At 40.9% G+C, this 20748-nt stretch overlaps 1 protein-coding gene across 15 annotated transcripts in view; it reads right to left on the bottom strand.

Moving 5' to 3' along the window:
• Nucleotides 1-159: 159 nt before the first annotated feature.
• The window catches only part of Il15 (interleukin 15), a 65997-nt gene continuing 45408 nt past the window's right edge, over nucleotides 160-20748 (bottom strand). For 6 of the 15 annotated variants that reach the window (XM_032887633.1, XM_032887631.1, XM_032887629.1 and 3 more), the window contains 6 exons: nucleotides 13319-13417; nucleotides 12094-12191; nucleotides 10293-10377; nucleotides 5534-5578; nucleotides 3104-3241; nucleotides 160-553 (listed from right to left, as the gene is read on the bottom strand). In XM_032887633.1, coding sequence (XP_032743524.1) covers nucleotides 443-553; nucleotides 3104-3241; nucleotides 5534-5578; nucleotides 10293-10377; nucleotides 12094-12191; nucleotides 13319-13330 — 489 coding nt within the window. In that variant the 5' untranslated portion in view covers nucleotides 13331-13417 and the 3' untranslated portion in view covers nucleotides 160-442. Of the gene's footprint in view, nucleotides 554-3103; nucleotides 3242-5533; nucleotides 5579-10292; nucleotides 10378-12093; nucleotides 12192-13318; nucleotides 13418-15419; nucleotides 15618-20748 lie in introns of those variants that run through there. The other 9 variants (XR_004386096.1, XM_032887635.1, XM_032887624.1 and 6 more) reach the window with 4 other exon arrangements.

Below are 20748 nucleotides of genomic sequence, written 5' to 3' on the forward strand. Positions count from 1 at the left end.
ACACAAACACACACACACACACATACACACACTCACACACATACTCACACACACATGCACACACATATACACACATACACACTCACATACACACAGGTAAGCATATACACACAAACATCACACACAGCCAAACACACATTATTAAAAAGGGCAAAGTACTTCAATTGATAAAATATGCATACAACTTTATTCCACATCTTCTGTTATATTACAAATATGCACAACTGAAGTAATAAATTAAAAATAAGCAAGCAAAAATAAGTCCGAGAAAAGCTCTTTCCCTCTCTAAATTCCCGAGGGTTCATGGGATCCAAATGGCTCAACCGCTCCCTGTTAGGAAGCTTGGTTTCCCAGCAGATCACGAATGCATGGAGCTGTGCTGCCTCTGGGCAGCAGGCGGAGGTGTCTTAATAACAGAAACACTGACGAGGTTCGAGTGCAGTCAGGACGTGTTGATGAACATTTGGACAATCCGTATAAAACTCTGCAAAAACTCCGTGAAGCTTTTCTCCTCCAGCTCCTCACATTCCTTGCAGCCAGACTCTATTACATTCTGCCAAACAAGGAGGAAGAATTAGATCTGCAGACAGAATACATCTCCTTCTTGAACAGTCATGTTACTCTGTGTCCTTCCTGCTTAAAGTCCATCACAGTGTTGTTGTCACCGTTGTCGTCCTCATTGTTGTTGTTGTTGTTTTGGTTTTGACTTTTCCTTGTGATTTTTTATTTTTACTTTTTGTATCTCTCTCTCTCTCTCTAAGTCCATACTTCATGAGCACTTGCCTTTGTGTCCTATCAGACAGTGTGTGTGTGTGTGTGTGTGTGTGTATTAAATATCACAAATATAATATATACATATATCACAGACTTTCAGCCTTTTTACACTACTGTTGTCTAACTATCCCTGGGAAGCGTAACCAGATTTCTTTTGTTTCCCACCATTAAGCACAAGGCCGGGCACAGACAGCTAACTGAACGTTAGGTTGATCTGAACCACTTAGACAAATGCCATAAACATAGCTTTGGGGACAGCTAGAAAACTACAAGTGCGGCCATCATGAATAAACATTTTAGCGATCATCTGAAACTATGAAGGCTGTGCCAGCAAAAATCAAATTAGATCCAACTGCGTATGTAGCAGAGAATGGCCTTGTTGGGGCACCATTGGAAGGGGAAGCCCTTGGTCCTGCCAAGGTTGGACCCCCAGTGCAGGGGAATATGGGGGGCAGTAAGGGGGATGTATAGGGGGAATACCCGTATGGGGGAGGGGGAGGAGAGGGGATGGGAGCTTATGGACAGGAAACCGGGAAGGGGAATAACATTTGAAATGTGAGTAAAGAAATATATCTAATAAAAAATTTAAAGAAACTGGTTTAAGTAAAAAAAAAAAAGTCAAATTAGATTTCATATTCATTAGGCACTTGGAATTCAGATTCCCACACTGCCATGATGCTAACATAAGGCTAACAGTGCTCTCTAATTGGCCCTGAAAACAATGTCAGAGAGGAAAGCAAACATGCTTAGTGGCTCATTGCCCCTGACATGTAAACATTCTACACAGGTCTCCCAACCGTGCAGTACTGTTCACTCTTCCAGTATTTATGCCAAACTGTCACTTGGGGGGTGGCACCAATATGTAGCCTAAAGCTCAGCACTGATACTGTGATGAGTTATCTGTTACCATTAGTAGGTAATGATAACATTGCAGAAGTAATTTAACCCCAAACAGATTCACTTGGTAAGTATCGCAAGCGATGGATTCCTGGGAGGAGTCTATGTCCTGGGAATCGTAATGACACATTCAAAAGAACTCTAAGATGTATGCAGCACTCTGAGGCTGACTTTCTGATGGTGACAGGTAATCACTATTACTGACTCCCCGGAATGATTATCAGTGTGGGACATGTGCAGAGCTCGGAACAGCGAGTGAGGATGTGGGGAAAGCGTGGCGAATATGAATAAGTGACATCACTGAGAAGGTGGTGTCTGAGCAGACCCTCAAGGCAGCCCAGCATTTAGAAGAAGCCAAAGCATCTCAAGTTCACTGCACTTCCAGTTGTGTCAGCCTAAAGATGTCCCTGAACATCCCTGACATCCATTCCTTGACCTCTATGCAACACAGTCCCTTATTGACTAACCCCTCTCAACACCAGAAAGAACCCTAGAACCTCTCTAAACAAACACACACGCACACACACACACACACACACACGTTCTCCGTTGCAATGGGCTGAAGAGCTAACGGGCCAGTTCACTCATTCACTGACTAGCTGATTCACATTGCCTCCTTCCTCAGAATAGGTGCTTAAAAGGGTATAGAGAAGTGCTTATTAAATGAAATCATTTTACTGTGCGTTCCTTTGTTTGTACCTTGTTTTGTTCACTTAGGTTGTCCCTCTCAAATCACAACTCCTTGCACCTCAGGGCATCCGTGTTGCTTACCCCCTCAGCCGAGCACAGGAGTCACTAGGATTTGCCTTCTTAGAGCCCTATCCTGCTCGTGTTGTCTGGGATGCTCTAAATAATACTTGATCCTCATTGTTCCATTACTTACAGTTTTGGAAGGTGAGAGGACAGAAGCTGGAGTAGAATCACAGCTCTGGTGCCTTCAGCTGCATGAACAGGGGCGTGTGGTGAGCTCTGTGTTTCCCATGTGCATCAACATTCAAACAGAAATAGAGACAGCTAGACTTGAAAAGAGACTGATTTTGAGGATTCAGTGTCTTATCAGTCCAAAGTAGAAAGGTCAGTGTGTGGTATTAAGACCTAACCCAATAAATGTGAGCTACCATTTCTGATGCTAAACACTCGATCACATTAATGTCTATCCACTGCTTGCCAATAGGGCATTTTAAATCAATATGACTGACACTAAAGCACGCTGGTTGGCATTATTCAGAAATGTCTGTTTACTGGGGGCGGGGGGATTAACAAGTTTAGGATTCTGTGCATGCCAGCACTAGTACCACTTTTGGAAACCACTCCACTGGAATCAAATTCTCTTCTGTGTGCCCCATAGGAGACTCTGCTTCTATATGAGTGCCTTATCTCAAGCAAGCCAAAAATATCAGCTGCTGCTCTCTATGGCTGCTGCATCACTCACCTTGTTAGAAGACAGAGTGCTGTTTGCAAGGTAGAGCACGTTTCTTACTGTTTCATTAAGAGTCATGTTACTGTACTCGTGCAAAATAACCTGTAATTCCAGGAGAAAGCAGTTCATTGCAGTAACTTTGCAACTGGGCTAAAAAGAAAAGAGCCAGTTTAAAAAAAAAATAAGCAAACGCAAAACCTTTTCCCATTATTCATTTTCACATTGGTAAGACTTTGATTTAAAAAGAAAAACACAACAGTCAATTCCACCTAGTTATTTTACAAAAACAAAAACAAACAAAACAAAAAAAAAACATAATACCCACACTGCTTAGTCTTAATTGTCAACCAGACACAACTTAAAAGACAGTCTTACTGAGGAATTACCTCTCAGGTTAACTTGTAGGCATGTCCCTAGAAGCTTGTCTTCATTGTTAATTCATGGAGGAAGACCCAAACTAGTGTGGGCGGCACCATTCCCTAGGCAGAGGGTCCTGAATAGTGTAAGACAGAGGAGAGCTACCTAAGAGCAAGCAAGCAAGTGTTCTTGCAGTCGCTCTGTCTCTGTTCTCCACCGTTAGCTGGATACTTTAAGTGCCTGTCCTGACTTCCCATAATTATGGACTATAACTTGGAACTGTAAGTCAAACAAACACTTTCTTCCCTAAATTGCTTTTAGACTGTGTGCCAGTAGGGAGTTTTATTTACACAGGAAGTGGATTTCTTTTTTCATTTGGTTTTGAAATCAAAACTAACAAAGAAGCTATTTGCAGAAGTACTATTATGCAGAAGGAAACACGGGCATAAAAGGCTACCATTTCTCACTGGACACCCTCCTGCTGCAGGTGAATGAGCAGCCTAGAAGTGACAGAACATTGGTGAAAAAGTGTTCACACTACATGTTCACATCTTACAGAGTGGCAACTGCAAGCCATACTGACCCGACAGTTTCCAGCAGAAAGAAGTCGAAGAAATTTGAGAGAAAACCCAAAGGAAAGGCACTGCCCACTTATGGGCTGGCCAATTCAGAAAGGGACTGTGAACAAGAAAATGTATTTCTTGTAAGAGTTACTTCACAAAACCCTAAACTTAAAAAAATTACGGAAACATGAAGTGGGAAATCAGCTGTGCCTAGCCTAAGTATTCACATCTACACTTCAAAATCAATTCTTTCAATTGTCTGTGAGTTGCAAGGCTCCCTTCCTGCACGGGAAAGCTTTCAGATTAGAGAAAAAAAGCAAAGAAAAACAGAAAATATATTAAAACCAGAGGAGGGCTTATCTAGATCTCACACTTTCTTGGTGGACACCCGCTTGCATGAGTTTCAGGCTCTACCTTCTACTCAAGAAACCATGAGCAGAGGGCACAAACCTTCCGCCTCGGAGAAGCTCTAGGTGCCAGTTCCGAACACACAATACATAGTTTGGTCTTGGTTCTAGGTTCATTTCTTACTCTGTCTCAGTGATAGAACTACTCTGACAAAGAGTATCTTCAAAGAGAAAGAATGTCTGTTTTGCTCACAATTCCAAGTTGCAGTTCATCATCGAAGGGAAGTCAAGGCAACAGAACTTAAGACAGAGTCAGAATCACAGCTAAGAGAGCGCAGAGAGAATGCGGGCAGCTGAACTCAGGACTCCTCCTCTAACCTCTGTGCTTATCCAGGGTTCAGCCCATGAACTGATGCAGCCCACACTTGGAGTGGATCTTCCCACCACGTTTAAAACATTCCGTAGACATGCCCCAGAGCAAATCTCACTGATGTTCTTAGCAGGCGACTTTAAATTGTGGGAGGTTAACAATTATTTAAATTAACGTTTTCCAAGCAATGGAATTGGTGGTCTATTTCTTTGCTTTAGCAATAGCCTAGAGTGAAAGAAGGAGCCACGTGACCAAATGCCATTAGCAACATCAGTATATTATACATGAGGCTAGCTCATCCTTTGGATAATCTAGCATATCATTTGGATTATTCTTATCACACATAGAAACTAGTGAAAAGACTTCTTACAAGTGTAAAGATCCACGCAAAATATAAAGCATGGACACCATTAAGCAAGTTTCAGTAGATGTAGTGAGGGTGCTTACACACTATAGCACAAAAACAGTGGATATAAAGACATTTAGATGGAGTCATTTAGTCCCATTCTAGCGTCCAATTCTATGATGATCTAACTGCATCACAGAAATACATGAGATTTTGTTTGACATTGAAGGAAAGTTGCTTTTTTTTCCCATTGTGGTATGGCACCATTACAAAAGTAGCATCTAGCATTTTGCCATGAGTCCCAAAAATTCAACACTCCCTCAGAAATGTAGTGGGTCAAAACACTAAGAGAACCTACCATAAGTTAGATTTTAAAACTATAAGTATTTCAGTGAAGTTATGGGAATATGGCTGAAGAACCAGAAAGATAGCAATTTTGAAAAACCTTACTATACTCACATGAAAGTCACTGTCAGTGTATAGAGTAGTATCAATATGAATAAACTGAAAAGAGAAAATGAGGTCATATAAAAATTTTAGGTACAATACTAGTAACTTCCTATAAACAATAAATTTCATCCCTTAAATTAAATTTGAATTTTGCAATCGTTTTAACCTCCTGCAATTATGAGAGAACTCATTGAGAGACAATCTGACCTTCCTCTGCATTTCCCTGCTGGGATTTGTTTAGCCACAACACAATTTCCTAGCAGGAAAATTCATATTGATGTAATGTTTCTCCCTTCTCCAGATGTTACCAGTTTTCGCCCCCTTGTCCAATCCTAGACCTTTAACATTTCAAGAATGTGAAAGAAGTGGAATTATAGAGAATGCAACCTTTTTTAAGATTAGCTTTTAAAGAAATAACATTTTGAGCAGTTGTGTTACAGAGAAAGACAGCACAACAGAATGTCTGAGGTCTCTTCTGCCCATTTCCAGTTCGCCTCATGGTTCACATGCTTGCCACACTATGAGCATTTGTTATATCCAGTGCATGGACACTCCTACATAGCTACAGTGCGTGTGTTCAATGCCCTGAAAGTCTTGGTCCCAGGATGGAAATGGTGAGCATCTCGAGGGCAACAGTCACTGGGATTGGACTTTGAAAAGAACCGTAGGACTTTCACCTCTTCATTTCTCTTTCTTTATGTTTTCTAGAAAAGAAATGTGAGCAGTTTGCTTTGCCATTAGTAACTGGCAATCCCACCTGAGATGCCCAAATCAATAGTTTAATATATAATATAATAATTATATAATATGGATTCTGTTTACACACACACACACACACACACACACACACACACACACACACACACACACACACACACACACACTGGCAGGCCCCCAGCATTCTAACAGCACACACTGCAGTTGAACTGTGTTAAAGAACACCACACAGTCTCTGCTCACCCTTCCTCTTTCCTAGCCCTGCAAACCATCTGTCTCTTGTTGTTGTTGTTGTTGTTGTTGTTGTTGTTGTTGTTCAGTAATGTTATAATCTCTCCAAGGACAAATAGTTTGGCTACCGAACATGAAGCAATTTTAGGCTGGGTTCTTTCACTGTGTGGAATGCTTTTGGGGTATCTGTTTCTTTCCATGCCTTAGCCACCTGTCTCTCTCGATCTCCTGGCTGGATACACCAAAATGAAAAACATGGTGAATAAAAGTGATGAGATTTGTTTTAATCCCAGGGGTAAGGCTGTCTTCCCCTCATTTGCAAGAGTGGTAGCACATATTTTAAATTAAGTTGAAGAACTCGCCCTCTCTTCCTTTTCTGATGAGAAATCTTGTCTTGAAGTAGCTCTGTAGCAGTTTGCTGAAGCTGTTATAACAATCTAAAATATGCTGGATGGCTTAAATAAAGCCATGTGCTTTTCTGGAACTCTGAAGGCAATCAGTCTCAGAAGGATGTACCAGGAACAGGAACGGTCTCCCAAGACTTCTCACTTTGTCTTATAAATTCCTGTCCTATCTTCTCTCTGTTCCCTCAGGGTATCTTCCTCCTGTAGGTACCTTCCTCATAGCATGGTTTCCTGTCCTTCTAAGGACATTGGCCATATTGAATTAGACTCATCCTAATTTTAGCCTAAATGGCTCTTTACAGATCCTCTATCAAAAGACAATCACACAATGGAGTATGGGCAGTTATTTAAAAAGGAAAATCCATCTTGTATAAGAGGTGCTGATTTGACCATGTCTTTTCTAAATCAGTTGATATGATTTTCCATGTTGTCTCCTGATATGTCAGCCTGAATTGACTGATAGGTCTTGAAATACTGAAAAGATTTGCATACTTAGAATAAATAAATAAATTACCCATGAATTGCTTAGAAATATATTGTTTAGTTGCAGATTTGGGGGACTTTCCTATTCTTTTTATCTCCAGTTTGATTCCATTGTGCTCTAAACACACTCTCTATACAATCAAAGTTCTGGTAGCTCTGTGGCCCTTCCTTCAGGCTCAGGAGATGTTTAGTCTTGGTGACTGTTCTGTGTGAATTTTTAAAAGTTTGTTTGTTTATGCTTCATGCATAAAGTCAAATCCCATTAGTTGACTTTGTCATGGTTCTTATGCTTTTGGAATATTTTTATTTAATAATTTAGTTAGTCACTGGGCAGGAGTTGGTAAAAATCCACACCTGTAATAGTAAATTTGTCTGTTTCTCCTTTGAGCTGTTAAATTTTTGTGTCATGAATTTTGAGACCCTGTTCTTTGGTGCATATATATTAAAAATCAATGTTTCTTCATGAATTTTCTTTTGTCATTAATGTTGCTCTTGGCATTAGCAGTTACATTTTCCATCATGTCAGCTTTACCTGATACTAGGATAAGACTAATCATGCTCTTGACTGTGACTTTCCTCCTCTTGGTATGATATTTTCCTTGTACCTGGATAGGAGAGCTATTATGCTAGGACACTCTTGTCCAGCTTACGGATTCTGTTTTAATATGCGGCCAGTCACCTGAAGAGATGTTTTGTGCTCAGCCTGACTTAACTGCTGTGTGCTGTGGCTCTAATGCCAGCTTAGCTTTCAGGACCTCTTTGGACCTTCCATTGTAAATCCCACTCACTGTGATGAGTCACTTCTTCAGACCAGGTTACTTAGTCCATGGGGACAAAATAGACCTTTCAGAGTTGTCATTCAGGATGAGATTCCTAATCTTTCTTGATTAGATTCAGCAGAACCTGCTACTAGGTCATCTGGCATCTCAGGCAGGAGAAGATGATCTACAATCCCAAGAAAAAATGCCTCATTCTAGGGCTAATGTCACATTGGGTCCCCTTCTTGTAACCTATAGGTAAATACGTTTCTGCCTTGTGAGTTAGAAAATGAATTCCTTTAGAAGTTTTTGTACACTTGTTTTGATATTTACTCTTCTTCCAACTCCTTCCATGCCCACACCCTTCCCTTCCAACCCTACTTTGTGCCCTCTTCTTTTTTTCTTTCTTAAGTATGGTGCTTCCCATGTATTCTTATTAGATGTGTGGTCATCCACTGTTGCTAGGCGACTTAACTAGGGACAGCACCCCTTCCAAAAGCTTACTCCCCTTCTCTCGGCAACTACTGATTGCCAGCACATCTTCATTTGGGAGTGAACTCTCTGTCGGCTTCCACATTTCATGTTGGGATTTTATTTGACCTGAGATTGTGTGGGTCTTGGGTGTACTGTCAAATGTGCATGCATTCATATATGCAGCTGCCCTGCTGTATTGAACAAACACTGTTTCCTTGGAGTCATGTACTACCTCAGGCTCTAATGTTTTTCCAATACGTCTCATACACAGATGCCTGAGTCTTGGAAAGAGGGCATGCGATGCAGAATTCCCATTTAAGGCTGAGCACTCTGCAGGCTCTCATCTGCTACAGCTTCACTGGTTGTGGGCTCTGTGTTAATCACCATTTCATGCAAAAAGAAGCTTCTATGATGAGTTTTGGGAAATACATTAATTTATGGGTATAATGATATCATTGGGAGTCACTTTCATGCTATGTTTTTAGCAGAACAATGCTAATAGGTTCTACACTAGAGCCCAGGACCTGTCTACACACAGTTCTTAGCTCCAATAGAGGTGAAAATCTTAACAGTAATTAGAATTTAAAAACAATGCCTTAAAAGGCTTTGAAAGGTTCATATATTTCCTCACAAGTATTATTATTTCAAATGATATTGTATGGGAATTTGTAGAAAAACATAGGAGATGCATACTTCATAACCATTATATGTTTTTGTTCTGAAAAAAAAAAAAACATCGATGACCTCACCCAGCCCTTGCCCTTACACGCCACAAAGCCAATTTGCCATATAGGATGTGGCTAATGGCATAGGTCTTTTGGATAACTAACTGCTTTTAGACTGGATTGGAAAACTGCTCAATAATAATAATAACATTATTCCTGGTACTATATCCCTGAGCAAAAGCCCACAGCTGGGTGGCCATCAGTAGCAGGGTAGAGCCTGCTACTGATATTTTCTCAATGGCCTTGCTGTCAAATTACCTTCTAAGTATTTATGGTTGTCTTGGTAGACCTGGTATCCATCAACCTTGGTCATAGGAACTTCTTTTTTCCCCCAGGAGTAAGCAATCAGTGCTGGGGTATAATTGGTCAAAGTGCTATGAAGAAGAAGAGATTGACTGCTTGGCACTCAGAAAGACATCTTTATAAACCCCACTTCCTGGCCTGCCAAGACTCTGGGGATACTGTTGAAAAGGATGTAGCGGGGAAAGTTAAAAGCCAAAGGGTGCAATGGAATACTGTCCTCTGGATCCAATGTGGCTTTCACAAGCATGAACTCAAAGTACTCTGTTATCTGCACAGATGTTGTCTGCCAAAATAACAATGTAAAAGAGGACGTACTCTCCTGGCTCTGTCCCCCATAGCAACCTGTTGGCATGCAATAGCTACTGAGAGAAAAAAGTATTCTCTTTTGTTGGTGTCCCACTCGTATTTTTCTGTGTTTCGGTGGATGATATCATGGCCATGTACGTAATGGCAACATTAATTGGACTTAGTGGGTTATCAAAAAAGCAAGAAACAAAAGATAAAAAGTTGGGAACGGACACAGTGGGGAAATAGAAAAGAGGTCTTAAGGGGAGACATTGGGAAGTAGATATGATCATATTTTAATATATATATAATTCTTGAGAATGAACGTTATAATGCAAATAATACATATCAAATATTAAAACAAAAAAAGTAAAAAATGTATACTCACTTGAATAAGACTTTCAATTTTCTCCAGATCGTATCTTACATCTATCCAGTTGGCCTCTGTTTTAGGGAGACCTACACTGATACAGCTGTAAGAAGACACAATTCACAAGAAGCTCAAGAAGAAGGAAGACCAAAATGTGGATGCTTCAGCCCATCTTGGAAAGGGAAACAAAATACTCATGGGAGGAAATACAGAGACAAAGAATGGAGCAGAGACTAAAAAAAAGGTCATCCAGAGACTGCTCCACCCGGGGATCAGTCCCATATGCAGCCACCAAACCCAATCACTATTGCTGATGGGAAGAAGTGCTTGCTGACTGGAGTCTGATAAGGAAGTCTCCTGAGAGGCTCTGTCAGAGCCTTACTGATACAGAGGAGGATGCTTGCAGCTAACCATTGGGCTGAGCACAGAGACCCCAATGGAGGAGTTAGAGAAAGGACTGAAGGAGCTGAAGGATTTGCCACCCCATAGGAAGAACAACAATATCAGCCAACCAGACCCCCCCCAGAGTTCCCAGGGACTAAATCATCAACCAAAGGGTACACATGGAGGAACCCATGGCTTCGGCTGCATATATAGCAGAGGATGGCATTGTCTGGCATCAATAGGAGGAGAAGCCCCCGGTCCTGTGAAGGCTCATTTCCACAGTGTAGGGGATGTTAGGGTGTTGAAGTGGGAGTGGGTAGGTGAGAGTGGGAGCATTCTCATAGAACCAGGGAAAGGGGGGATGGCAAAAGGGGGAACTGGAAAAGAGGATAATATTTGAAATGTAAATACATAAAGTATTCAATAAAAATTAAAAATAAATTAAATAAAATAGAAGACATAAAACCAAGCACTTGGGAAGAGGGTGCTATTATCTGACTGAGTAGATAAGCAATAGAACAGCCGAGATCATTTATTTTCTCCCTAGGAAGAAGTCCAGCCTTATTCTGTTCCTGTGCATCTGACAGCCCGTGGGATGAATGGAAATATCAAAAATATAGTACAATTTTGATAGTCTAAGCTAATTTGAAGAAGACTGTTCAACTGTCCAACCTTAAGGATCAGAGAAAGGCTAAATGGATTATTAATGTGGATTATAAGTGACCACATTCAACTTATCACAATGAAATTGGAATAGCACCTGATCTGTGCCATAGCTCAATGAACGTTCTTGAATTAATTATTAGCTGTCTAAAAGTACAGGCTCAATGGAACTTTAAGGGCTAGTAAGTGTGAAATCCTGAACTGTCAACACTTTTACTTAACAACTGTGAGAGTAAATGTCCCTTTTTCATGATGCCCACAGTAATCTAATGTTAGGGTAATTTCATAGTCACTGAAGATTTGGCGAAATACAAGATGGATGATCGCAAATTTATTCGTTTTGGTTAAAACTCACATTTAATATCCAGAATAAAAGAGACACTGATCACGTGACTGTGGAGTGATTCTTAAAGCCCCGGGAAAAACAGTTATTCTACAAAAGATCAGGAACAAACCATGTCAGCCAATGGCAATCTGTCTAATGAGGTCAAGTTACATGCATGATATTAGTTTATGGACTACCTATAGTCAACACCTCAATAGTTTTAGGGGATAGAATACTCATATGGAATACTGTCAAGGTGCTGAAATCCTCAACTAAGAATTTACAAGTCCCCCCAAGCAGCTCCACAGTCACCTGATAGCCTACGCTGAAGAGTGAAGACCAACATACAAGGAAAGTGAACACAATACATTTTCAACATCAAGACATTCAGGGACTAATGGTCATGGTTACTAGCATAATTGCAGCTACAATGAAAGAGGAAATTACCCCAAAATGAAGACATGGATGCCAGCCTCAGTTAAGAAGTGACTGTTGAGAAGAAAACACAGGTAGTACGAGATGGATGTATTCCTCATATATGGTTTCTGGAAAACATAAACGTAGGCAATATGGTAAAAATATCCCTGTTTAAAAAAAACAGGAAGACTGCATTGTATTGTATTTCAAGTCCAAAATTGTAATGGTGTCATTTCACATTCAATACTCTTTATGGAAACAGTGGAATTTCACTGAATCTTCTGTTTTGTTTTATTCTAATCTCTAGCTGGCTCTATGCAGAGTATCTCCAGTGGAAGGTCAATGACAAACTGACATTCTGAGTGACTGGCATGCATACCCTTAGGACTGTTGAATCTTTCGGTCATCATCCACTTCCTCTCACTCTGCTCTCTTTATTAATAAACTACACACTATATACAGCACGGATTAGTAATAGAACACAATAATTGCAAGCACAATAATTGTACATTAATTTCATCCAAGTACAGGGATTTTAAAATACATATTGTCACATTGAGAAAAACTGGATTAAAATTAAACCAATAAAGGTGCTTGGGTCAGGGTTAGGATTATGTCCTCAAACCTAGGATGAGAGAGACAGAAGCAATAGAATTCTGTGAGCTCAGGACTACGCTGGTCTATATAGTGAGTTCCAGGACACCCAAAGCTACATAGTGGTGAAATCCAGTCTCAAAAAGAAGTGTATCTTTTCCCATTCTAACAGCCCCTACATAACAACTTTTCTTGGTTATTTAGAACCTTGTTTGTCTGAAATAGAGCCAGGTTTAATTCTCTGACCTGAATCTTCAGTGCTGTCAGAGATTTTGTAGTTATAGAGAGCAGCATCAGTCAACACCCCAAACACCAGGAGTCTGCATTCTATGCAGACCCCGCTGAAAACATGCATAATACCAGACCTTGCCCTCAGAGACACAATGCATGGGGTGAACAGGCATTCAGAAAACAAAGAGACCGAGCAGAGTGTAGTACCGCATTAACAATGGCACAAAGAACACAGGTACACTGCTAGTCCTGTCTTCCAAAGCCCATGCTGCTTATTTTTAAAATCAAGATAAACCTTGGAGAAACAGACATCGGTCAGAGCCAGAGATGTTTAGAGAATAATCGTGCCACGTATTATAAAATAGAACTGAGATTAAAGTGACCTTATAAGAAAAGCTATCTGCTATTTTTGTCAGTTTTTTTTCCTTACCAAAATTTTCATTACTTAATGCCCAGGTAAATGCTTAAGTGTTGAAGAAGAGCGGGCTATGGCGAAGGGCTTCCAGCTGCCATCCATCCAGAACGCCTCCTGCAACACAACCAGGGTAAAAGGTGACAATAAAAAGACACAAGCGAGTAAGCAGAAGCAGAGAAAGGCCTGGTGCTTATGCAACATCTGTTTTCTATAGGGTGTGCTGTATGTTCCTTAACACATGTGTCAGGCTTAGCCCTCCTGAGAGCATCATTTAGAAAATCTGATCTAGCATCACAGAAATCCCATGACAGCCAGGACTAAAGACCAGGTTTGTCTGAGTACAAAGAACAAAGCCATTCCCTCACACAATATCCCAGAGCTGACAGATTTCAGGGCCATCTCAATCAGAATTAGAGGCAACCAAACACAAAGGCTCACATAACCACCAACTGATAATCAAATTTACAGCAACAGCCACATCTACAGGCTTCACATAGATGTCTTAGGTGTGCTTTTTAAAATAATTTTTAATCGGAACACCATTTGTTAATTTCTTATATAACAAAACTGTATTTTTTTTCTAAACCAAAACAGGGGAACATGTGATAGATAAACACTCCCATTCAACTCCATTTCATTAAAATATTCAGGCTCAAAATATGTCAAGTACGGATGGTCTTGCTGTCCTTAAAAATAATACACGCTTAGTTGACCTTACCAATGAAAATATCAAGATCTGTTGCTTCACTGATATAATTTATCACAATCAATGACCTCAATATTTTACATATTTCAGATGCTTCCAAATGTTCAAATATTTTCTGGAAATCACGTGCAATATGTTACTCTTACTTTTTACATTTACTGTTTGTGAACGTGTGTGTGCGTGTGTGTGTGTGTGTGTGTGTGTGTGTGTCTGTGTGTCTGTGTGCATGTCTGTGTGTCTGTGTATGTGTTATGTATGTGGGAATCTGTGTGTGTGTGTGTGTGTGTGAGAGAGAGAGAGAGAGAGAGAGAGAGAGAGAGAGAGAGAGAGAGAGAGCAAGAGAGAGAGAGAGAGAAGAGAAGGCTCAAGCACAGACCATGGCACATGTGGGGAAGTCAGAGAACAAATTGTGAGAGTTCCCTCTCGTCTTCCACCACTTAGGGTTCTGGGATCATCAGGCTTGGCAGCAAGAACTATTACCTAGTGAGTCATCTTGTCATCTTGTTTATACCATACAGTGTACAGTATATCATTCTTAAAAGAAAAAATCCTAACATTTACCAGGGTATAAAACAAGATACTTGATATGTGTGGGTAGCACAGCTTCCATGAAGTCTTGACCCCGTGTTCCTTGTGACACTGACATTAGACTTCACCTCCAGCAGCAGTCTGTTCTTAACTGCCTTGCTTTCGTTTCAGTCAAGCTTGATTAACTTTTCTTCAGGACTACTTTTGTCTGGGAAAGTGTTCTGACTGTGGTCGTTTTTCCTAAGGACCATGATTTTCCAGCTCCCCGGTAACGAGAGCCTATTCTGTTATCTCTGTGTTAAGTCTGTGTACGCTGCAGGCATAGCAACCCACAAGTGACAGATGACCTGGAACAGGCAAAGAAATGGATTAAAAACTGCGTATGACAAGGAGACACAGACAGGACAGGAGCAGGGAGCCTGGAAGTATTAAGGCCAGCGGAATGTGACACTTGCACCGTTCTTTCCTTACGCTGCAGGTCTTCATAGCGAAATAAGTGTTCGTTTTACCCTACCTTGAGAAATGGACAGATGTCAGCCATGAGCGAGGACTGAATAGTGTGAAGTTGGGGGAAAAGCACCTGGGCAAGACTGTATCCAACCAAGCCGTATATTTACAGGCTTGAGTCATCTTCTGAATAGCATAAAAAGAGGAGGTAACGGTGGGCATATTATCACTACTGTACAAATCAAAGTCATTTTCTACCAAGGACTATGTAGTAAGTAGTTCATACTTTGGAAGCCCTGTGGTTTTTCTTTTAATTACATTGATATCTACTATAGCTTGAAAGGGGCGGGAGCGATGGATGGCGTGGACTGCATCCCAGTTCTGCTTCATTATCCACATAGGTAGCTGGAGCCTCCCACTCACCGACTAAGGGACCAGATCTTTTGACAAACCAGTATTTGTTTTGCTGATGGCATCCATCACACCAGTTTCATTAGAACACAGCTGAGAGAGTCGTACCTTTACTTGTCTGGCACCTTACAGTGGAAGGTTTTCAGTCATTGTTCTTCAGCTGTCCAGAGGTGTTAGTGGATCTATCCGGGGATCCCACTCAGTTCCCACCAGAACAAGCTGCTATGAAAACGCCAGCACAGATTATGGTCGCACCGTGTGCTCTCTCTTTGTGTGTACTTTCACCGTGGGGAAGTCACGTACACCCCAAATGACACTGTGACCAAGTGACACATTAATGAAGCCACTTGGTGTTAGACTTTCAACTCCAACCCAGTGAGTTAAGTGTACACCTTTCCTTTAGAGGTGTCCGGCTTCATGGATGCTGCATCTTATAGTTCACCACAAGATAAAAACAACAAACGACCAGTTACGATGCTTCACGTTTTTTAAATATCACCTCTATAAAGATATACATGTGATAGGAATCAATGTGGTATTTTAATAGTTCAACTACAATAAAAACTCAGACCAGAAGTTTACTTCGCAGACAAACTGTGGCTTTTAAAGCAATAAACAGCCCTTGGACTTGAATGAGTTGTTTTACAACTCCTGGGTAGCCATGCTCAGTTTCCAGGGAAGGAGAAGCTGTCAGTTCTGAAAGTGTAAGAGTTTGGTTGAATGTATGTGGAGGTTACATGTTAATGGTTAACTAGCTAAGGACAGGGCTGTTCACTAACCATTAGGACCCTGACATGCCCTCTCTCCATTTCCCAACACACAGACAAAACAGAACCTCTATCAGGATGACATTTGATTGTTACCTCCATATCTGAATTTTCAAATATCTCCTGCATCCTATTTCCCTGCACTTTGACCTCCACACCGAAGCTCAACGTTAATCTTTCCACAAATCTATTCTTGGTATTTTAGAAATCTCAGCAGAGATCGAAATAGAAAAGATTTGTCTGAAAATTTCTTTTAAGCCCTCCTCCTAAAGCTCCCTTCTGTGTCTCTAACACTACCTTCTCATTTTTATACAACTGGTATGGTGAGAACTGAACAAGGAAAACCTGGAATGGGTTCCTACATGTTCCTATTCTCAGACTGATTTCAATACTCCTCATTCTTGATACCAAAATCCTACTGATACTCAAGTTTCTTGCTCATATTTTAAAACATCTCTAGATTACCCATAATACCAAATCCAGCATGAGCACTATGGAAATACAGTAAAATAGTCAGGAAATAACGACAAAGAAAGAAAATCTGTGTATAGCCAGTGTGCTTGTTTGAATATACTCCCAGGGAGTGGCACTATTAGGAGGTGTGGCCTTGTCGGAAGAAGTGTGTCACTGTGGGTATGGACTTTAACACCCTTTTCCTAGCTGACAAGGAGCTAGTCTTCTCCTATTCACCTTCAGATGAAGATGTAGAACTCTTAGCTGCTCCTGCACCATGCCTACCTGGACACTGCCACCTTGATAATGATGGACTGAACCTGGGGCTGTAAGCCAGCCCCAATTATATGCTTCCCTTAGAAGAGTTGTCTTGGTCACGGTGTCTGTCCACAGCAGTAAAACCCTAACTAAGACAGTTAGATTTTCCCCCCCAAATCTACTTGATCTGTGGTTATTGACTCATAGTGTTGAAAGGGCAACTTTCCACAGCAGGCGGGAGGGGAGCCAGAAGTTGTTTAAGTTCTTGAGTAACTCTTTCCAGTTTCCTACAGTGACGAAAATCCAAGAGCAGAGAGAATCTGCATTCCACTCTAACAAGAGTCATCACACCACATTGTCTGCAACCCCTAACTTCTTTCCAGTATTTCTAGTATTGGCTTTGCACTCTGAGTGGGCCACTATGCAGAACAGAGGACTCAAACCCAGCACCTTATAGAGACTAAGCACGAAGCTGCACAACTTGTGTCACTGTTCCTCTGATTCAAAAAAGATACTTTGGAGACATACATTTTAGCTAGAAATTTATGATTAAGATGGCTTTGATCAAATGTTTGACAGGGAAAAGGTACAATTCTTTATAAAAAAATATGTGGAGAACTCAATTACCAATATTTCCCACAGGTACATTGTTTAACAAGGTTGGAGAGATGGCTCGGCAGTTAAGAGCACTGGTTGCTCTTTGAAAGGTCCTGAGTTCAATTCCCAGCAGCCACATGGTGGCTCACAACCATCTGCAATAGAATTTGATTCCCTCTTCTGGCACGAAGGTATACATGTAGAAGGTATACATGTAGAAGGTATACATGTAGAAGGTATACATGTAGAAGGTATACATGTAGAAGGTATACATGTAGAAGGTATACATGTAGAAGGTATACATGTAGAAGGTATACATGTAGAAGGTATACATGTAGAAGGTATACATGTAGAAGGTATACATGTAGAAGGTATACATGTAGAAGGTATACATGGGGCTCAGACGGTGCAAGGAGAAAACTGACTCCAAGTTGTTCTCTGGCCTCCATAAGCTCCTGGTATGTATATACTCCAAATGGACACACAAATAAATAAATAGATGTCATATTGTCTAATAAAGCTAGAAAAATTAGTCATTATTACATTTTCTTTTAAAAATCATATAATAATTTAAATTTTTTACTTTAATTTTAATTATGTATACATTTATATGAATACAGTACTTGGAGAGGCCAGAAGATGGCATCAGATCCTGCAAAATTTAAGTTAATGGTGGTTATGAGTGACCTGACCTGGGCGGGTGTCGGGAACCAAGTGTGGGGACAGTGCAAGAGCAGCAAGCACTCTTAGTCTGAGCCATCTCTCCAGCCTCCCCACCCTCCAAGACACATACCATAATTTTAGACAGCAAATCTGGGGATTGGTTTGTTAGTAACTTGTATGTGCTAGTAATAGTTGCTCTAACTTTTGTTGGTATCTGAACAAATATTCAGAAAAATACAACTCAGCAAAATGTTTTGGAAAGGAAAAAGTACACCCAAGAGCGAAGTCCCACATTAATAATCTCTTCCTCACAGAAGAGCAGTTTCATTGTTCCAATGCTGGTTACTTAAAATTGGGGGAAAATGTCTGCAAGACTCATATCTCATTTTATTTTAGTTCGATAAATTTTTATATTGCTTCGAAATTTGTGGACAGTATACTGCCAACAGAAAAACAATTTCATTTGCCATGGGTGTCCACATAATAGATCAAAGTCAGAGAATGGTACTCTAGCTATAGAGAAAACTGCTTGCAGACATGGCCCTTAGTCAAGCCCCAAGTGACTCAGGTAGAGCATGCACAGAAACACTGCATACACTAACAGTCTTCTGAAACAGTTAGGGACCAGTCAAGTGCTTGTCTTCGGAACAGTGATATCGCAGCTTCCTATAGACAGACAACATAAAACTTACAAAGAGGCATGTTAAGAATCTGGTTGCCTCACGCTATCCCTTAAGTCACTTGGGACTGTGCCCGACTGAATCTTATCAAGCAAATGACAAGAGGAGAAATGAAATGTATTTCCTTGTCATAGACAGCATTTTGTCAGCAGCAGTACTCGTGGCATGGATATAAAAGTAAACAGCTTGTTGGGGTCACTAATGACTCTTGAATTTATTTTCTTATTTTCAAAGAGAAATGCCTCTGGTGTGAGGTTTCCTTTGGAAAACCAAGTGCTCTGGATGGTTTTGTGTCGCCTTGACATAAGCTAGAGTTATCAGAGAGGAGGGACCTCAGCTAAGCAAATATCTCCATGAGATCAGAACGTAAGCGAACCTGGAGAGCATTTTCTTATTTAGTGATTGATGGTAGAGGACTCAGCCCACCGTGAATGGTGCCGCCCATGTACTGGTGGACCAGGGTTCAGTGAGAAAGCAGGAGGAGCAAGCCATTAGCAGCCCTCTCCATGGCCTCTGCATCAGTTCCTGCCTCCAGATTCCTGCCTGGTTTTGAGTTCCTGCCTTGGGTTCCCTCAGTGAACTGTGATTCAGGATATGTGAGCCAAAGGGTTCTTCCCATTAGGACTTGCTTTTGGTCATGATGTCACATCCCAGAAATAGTAACCATAACTAAGACACCAAGCAACCTGTTTCCAGACCAAATGAAAGATTACTAAGACTTGGTGTCCTTTAAAGAATTTTTGCTCCTTTCTGCAGACTTAATCAAACATGCCAACTGCTAAGAAAAACTAAAGGAATAAAATGTTTCATGACTTGTCTTTCTCTTTAAAGATTTATTTATGTATTTATTTATTTATTATTCATTCATTTATTTAACGTATGAGTACACTGTAGCTGTCTTCAGACACACCAGAAGAGGGCGTCAGATCCCATTACAGATGGTTGTGAGCCACCATGTGGTTGCAGGGAATTGAACTCAGGACCTCTGGAAGAGCAGTCAGTGCTCTTAACCACTGAGCCATCTCTCCAGCCCTCATGACTTGTCTTGTAGAAGAATTCAAAGCAGCAACATGAAACTGTTTGAGGGAAGAGAGGGAGAAAAGAAAGGAGGGAGGGAGGGAGGGAAGGCAATGGAGGGAGAGTAAGAAAAGAAGGAAGGGAGGGGAAAAGGAAGGGAGAGAAAGAGCAAAGGAAATATGGAGGGAGAGAGAGAGGAAGTGATGGCAAGAGGGAGGGAGGGGGAGAGAGAAAGAAAGGAAAAAGGTAGGAAGGGAAGGAAGAGGAAAGGAAGAGAGGAAGGAAGGAAAGAAGGAATCTATGTTGTAATGGATATAAGCATTCAGTCATACATCACTGAATTAATACATAAGAGAACCACTGTGTGCTGAGCTGTAGGACATAGTAGGTGTGCAGCGGCTCATTCAGAGATCACCAGTGCCAGCATGTAAGAGAACAAAGCCATGGCCATGAGACCCTCAAGGGAGGGTCTGGGAGATGAATCCATGAGTAAGGGTATTTGCAAGCAAGTCTGGGAACCTCAGTTTAGACATCTGGACCTGTGTGCTTAGAGGCAGTGATTGTTTTTTAAAGACAGAAAATGATGGAACAAGAATATGCAACATGGTAGAACTGAAATGAAAATATATTTGCCACAGTGACATAATCTCCAAACCACCTGATACTGATGATACTGATGTCTGTCTCAAATGAAGCACGTCTCAGCAGCTAGGTCTGGGGTAGGACACGTGCTCCACTATGTCCACAGCAGCCTTATTTATAATGGGCAGAAGCTGGAAAAACCCAGATGTCCTTCAACAGAGGAATGGATACAGAAAATGTGGTACATCTACACAATGGAATATTACTCAGCTATCAAAAACAATGATTTCATGAAATTCACAGGCAAATGGATGGAACTAGAAAATATCATCCTGA

The sequence above is a fragment of the Rattus rattus genome, chromosome 17, assembly GCF_011064425.1.
Source record: "Rattus rattus isolate New Zealand chromosome 17, Rrattus_CSIRO_v1, whole genome shotgun sequence".
Taxonomy (NCBI): domain Eukaryota; kingdom Metazoa; phylum Chordata; class Mammalia; order Rodentia; family Muridae; genus Rattus; species Rattus rattus.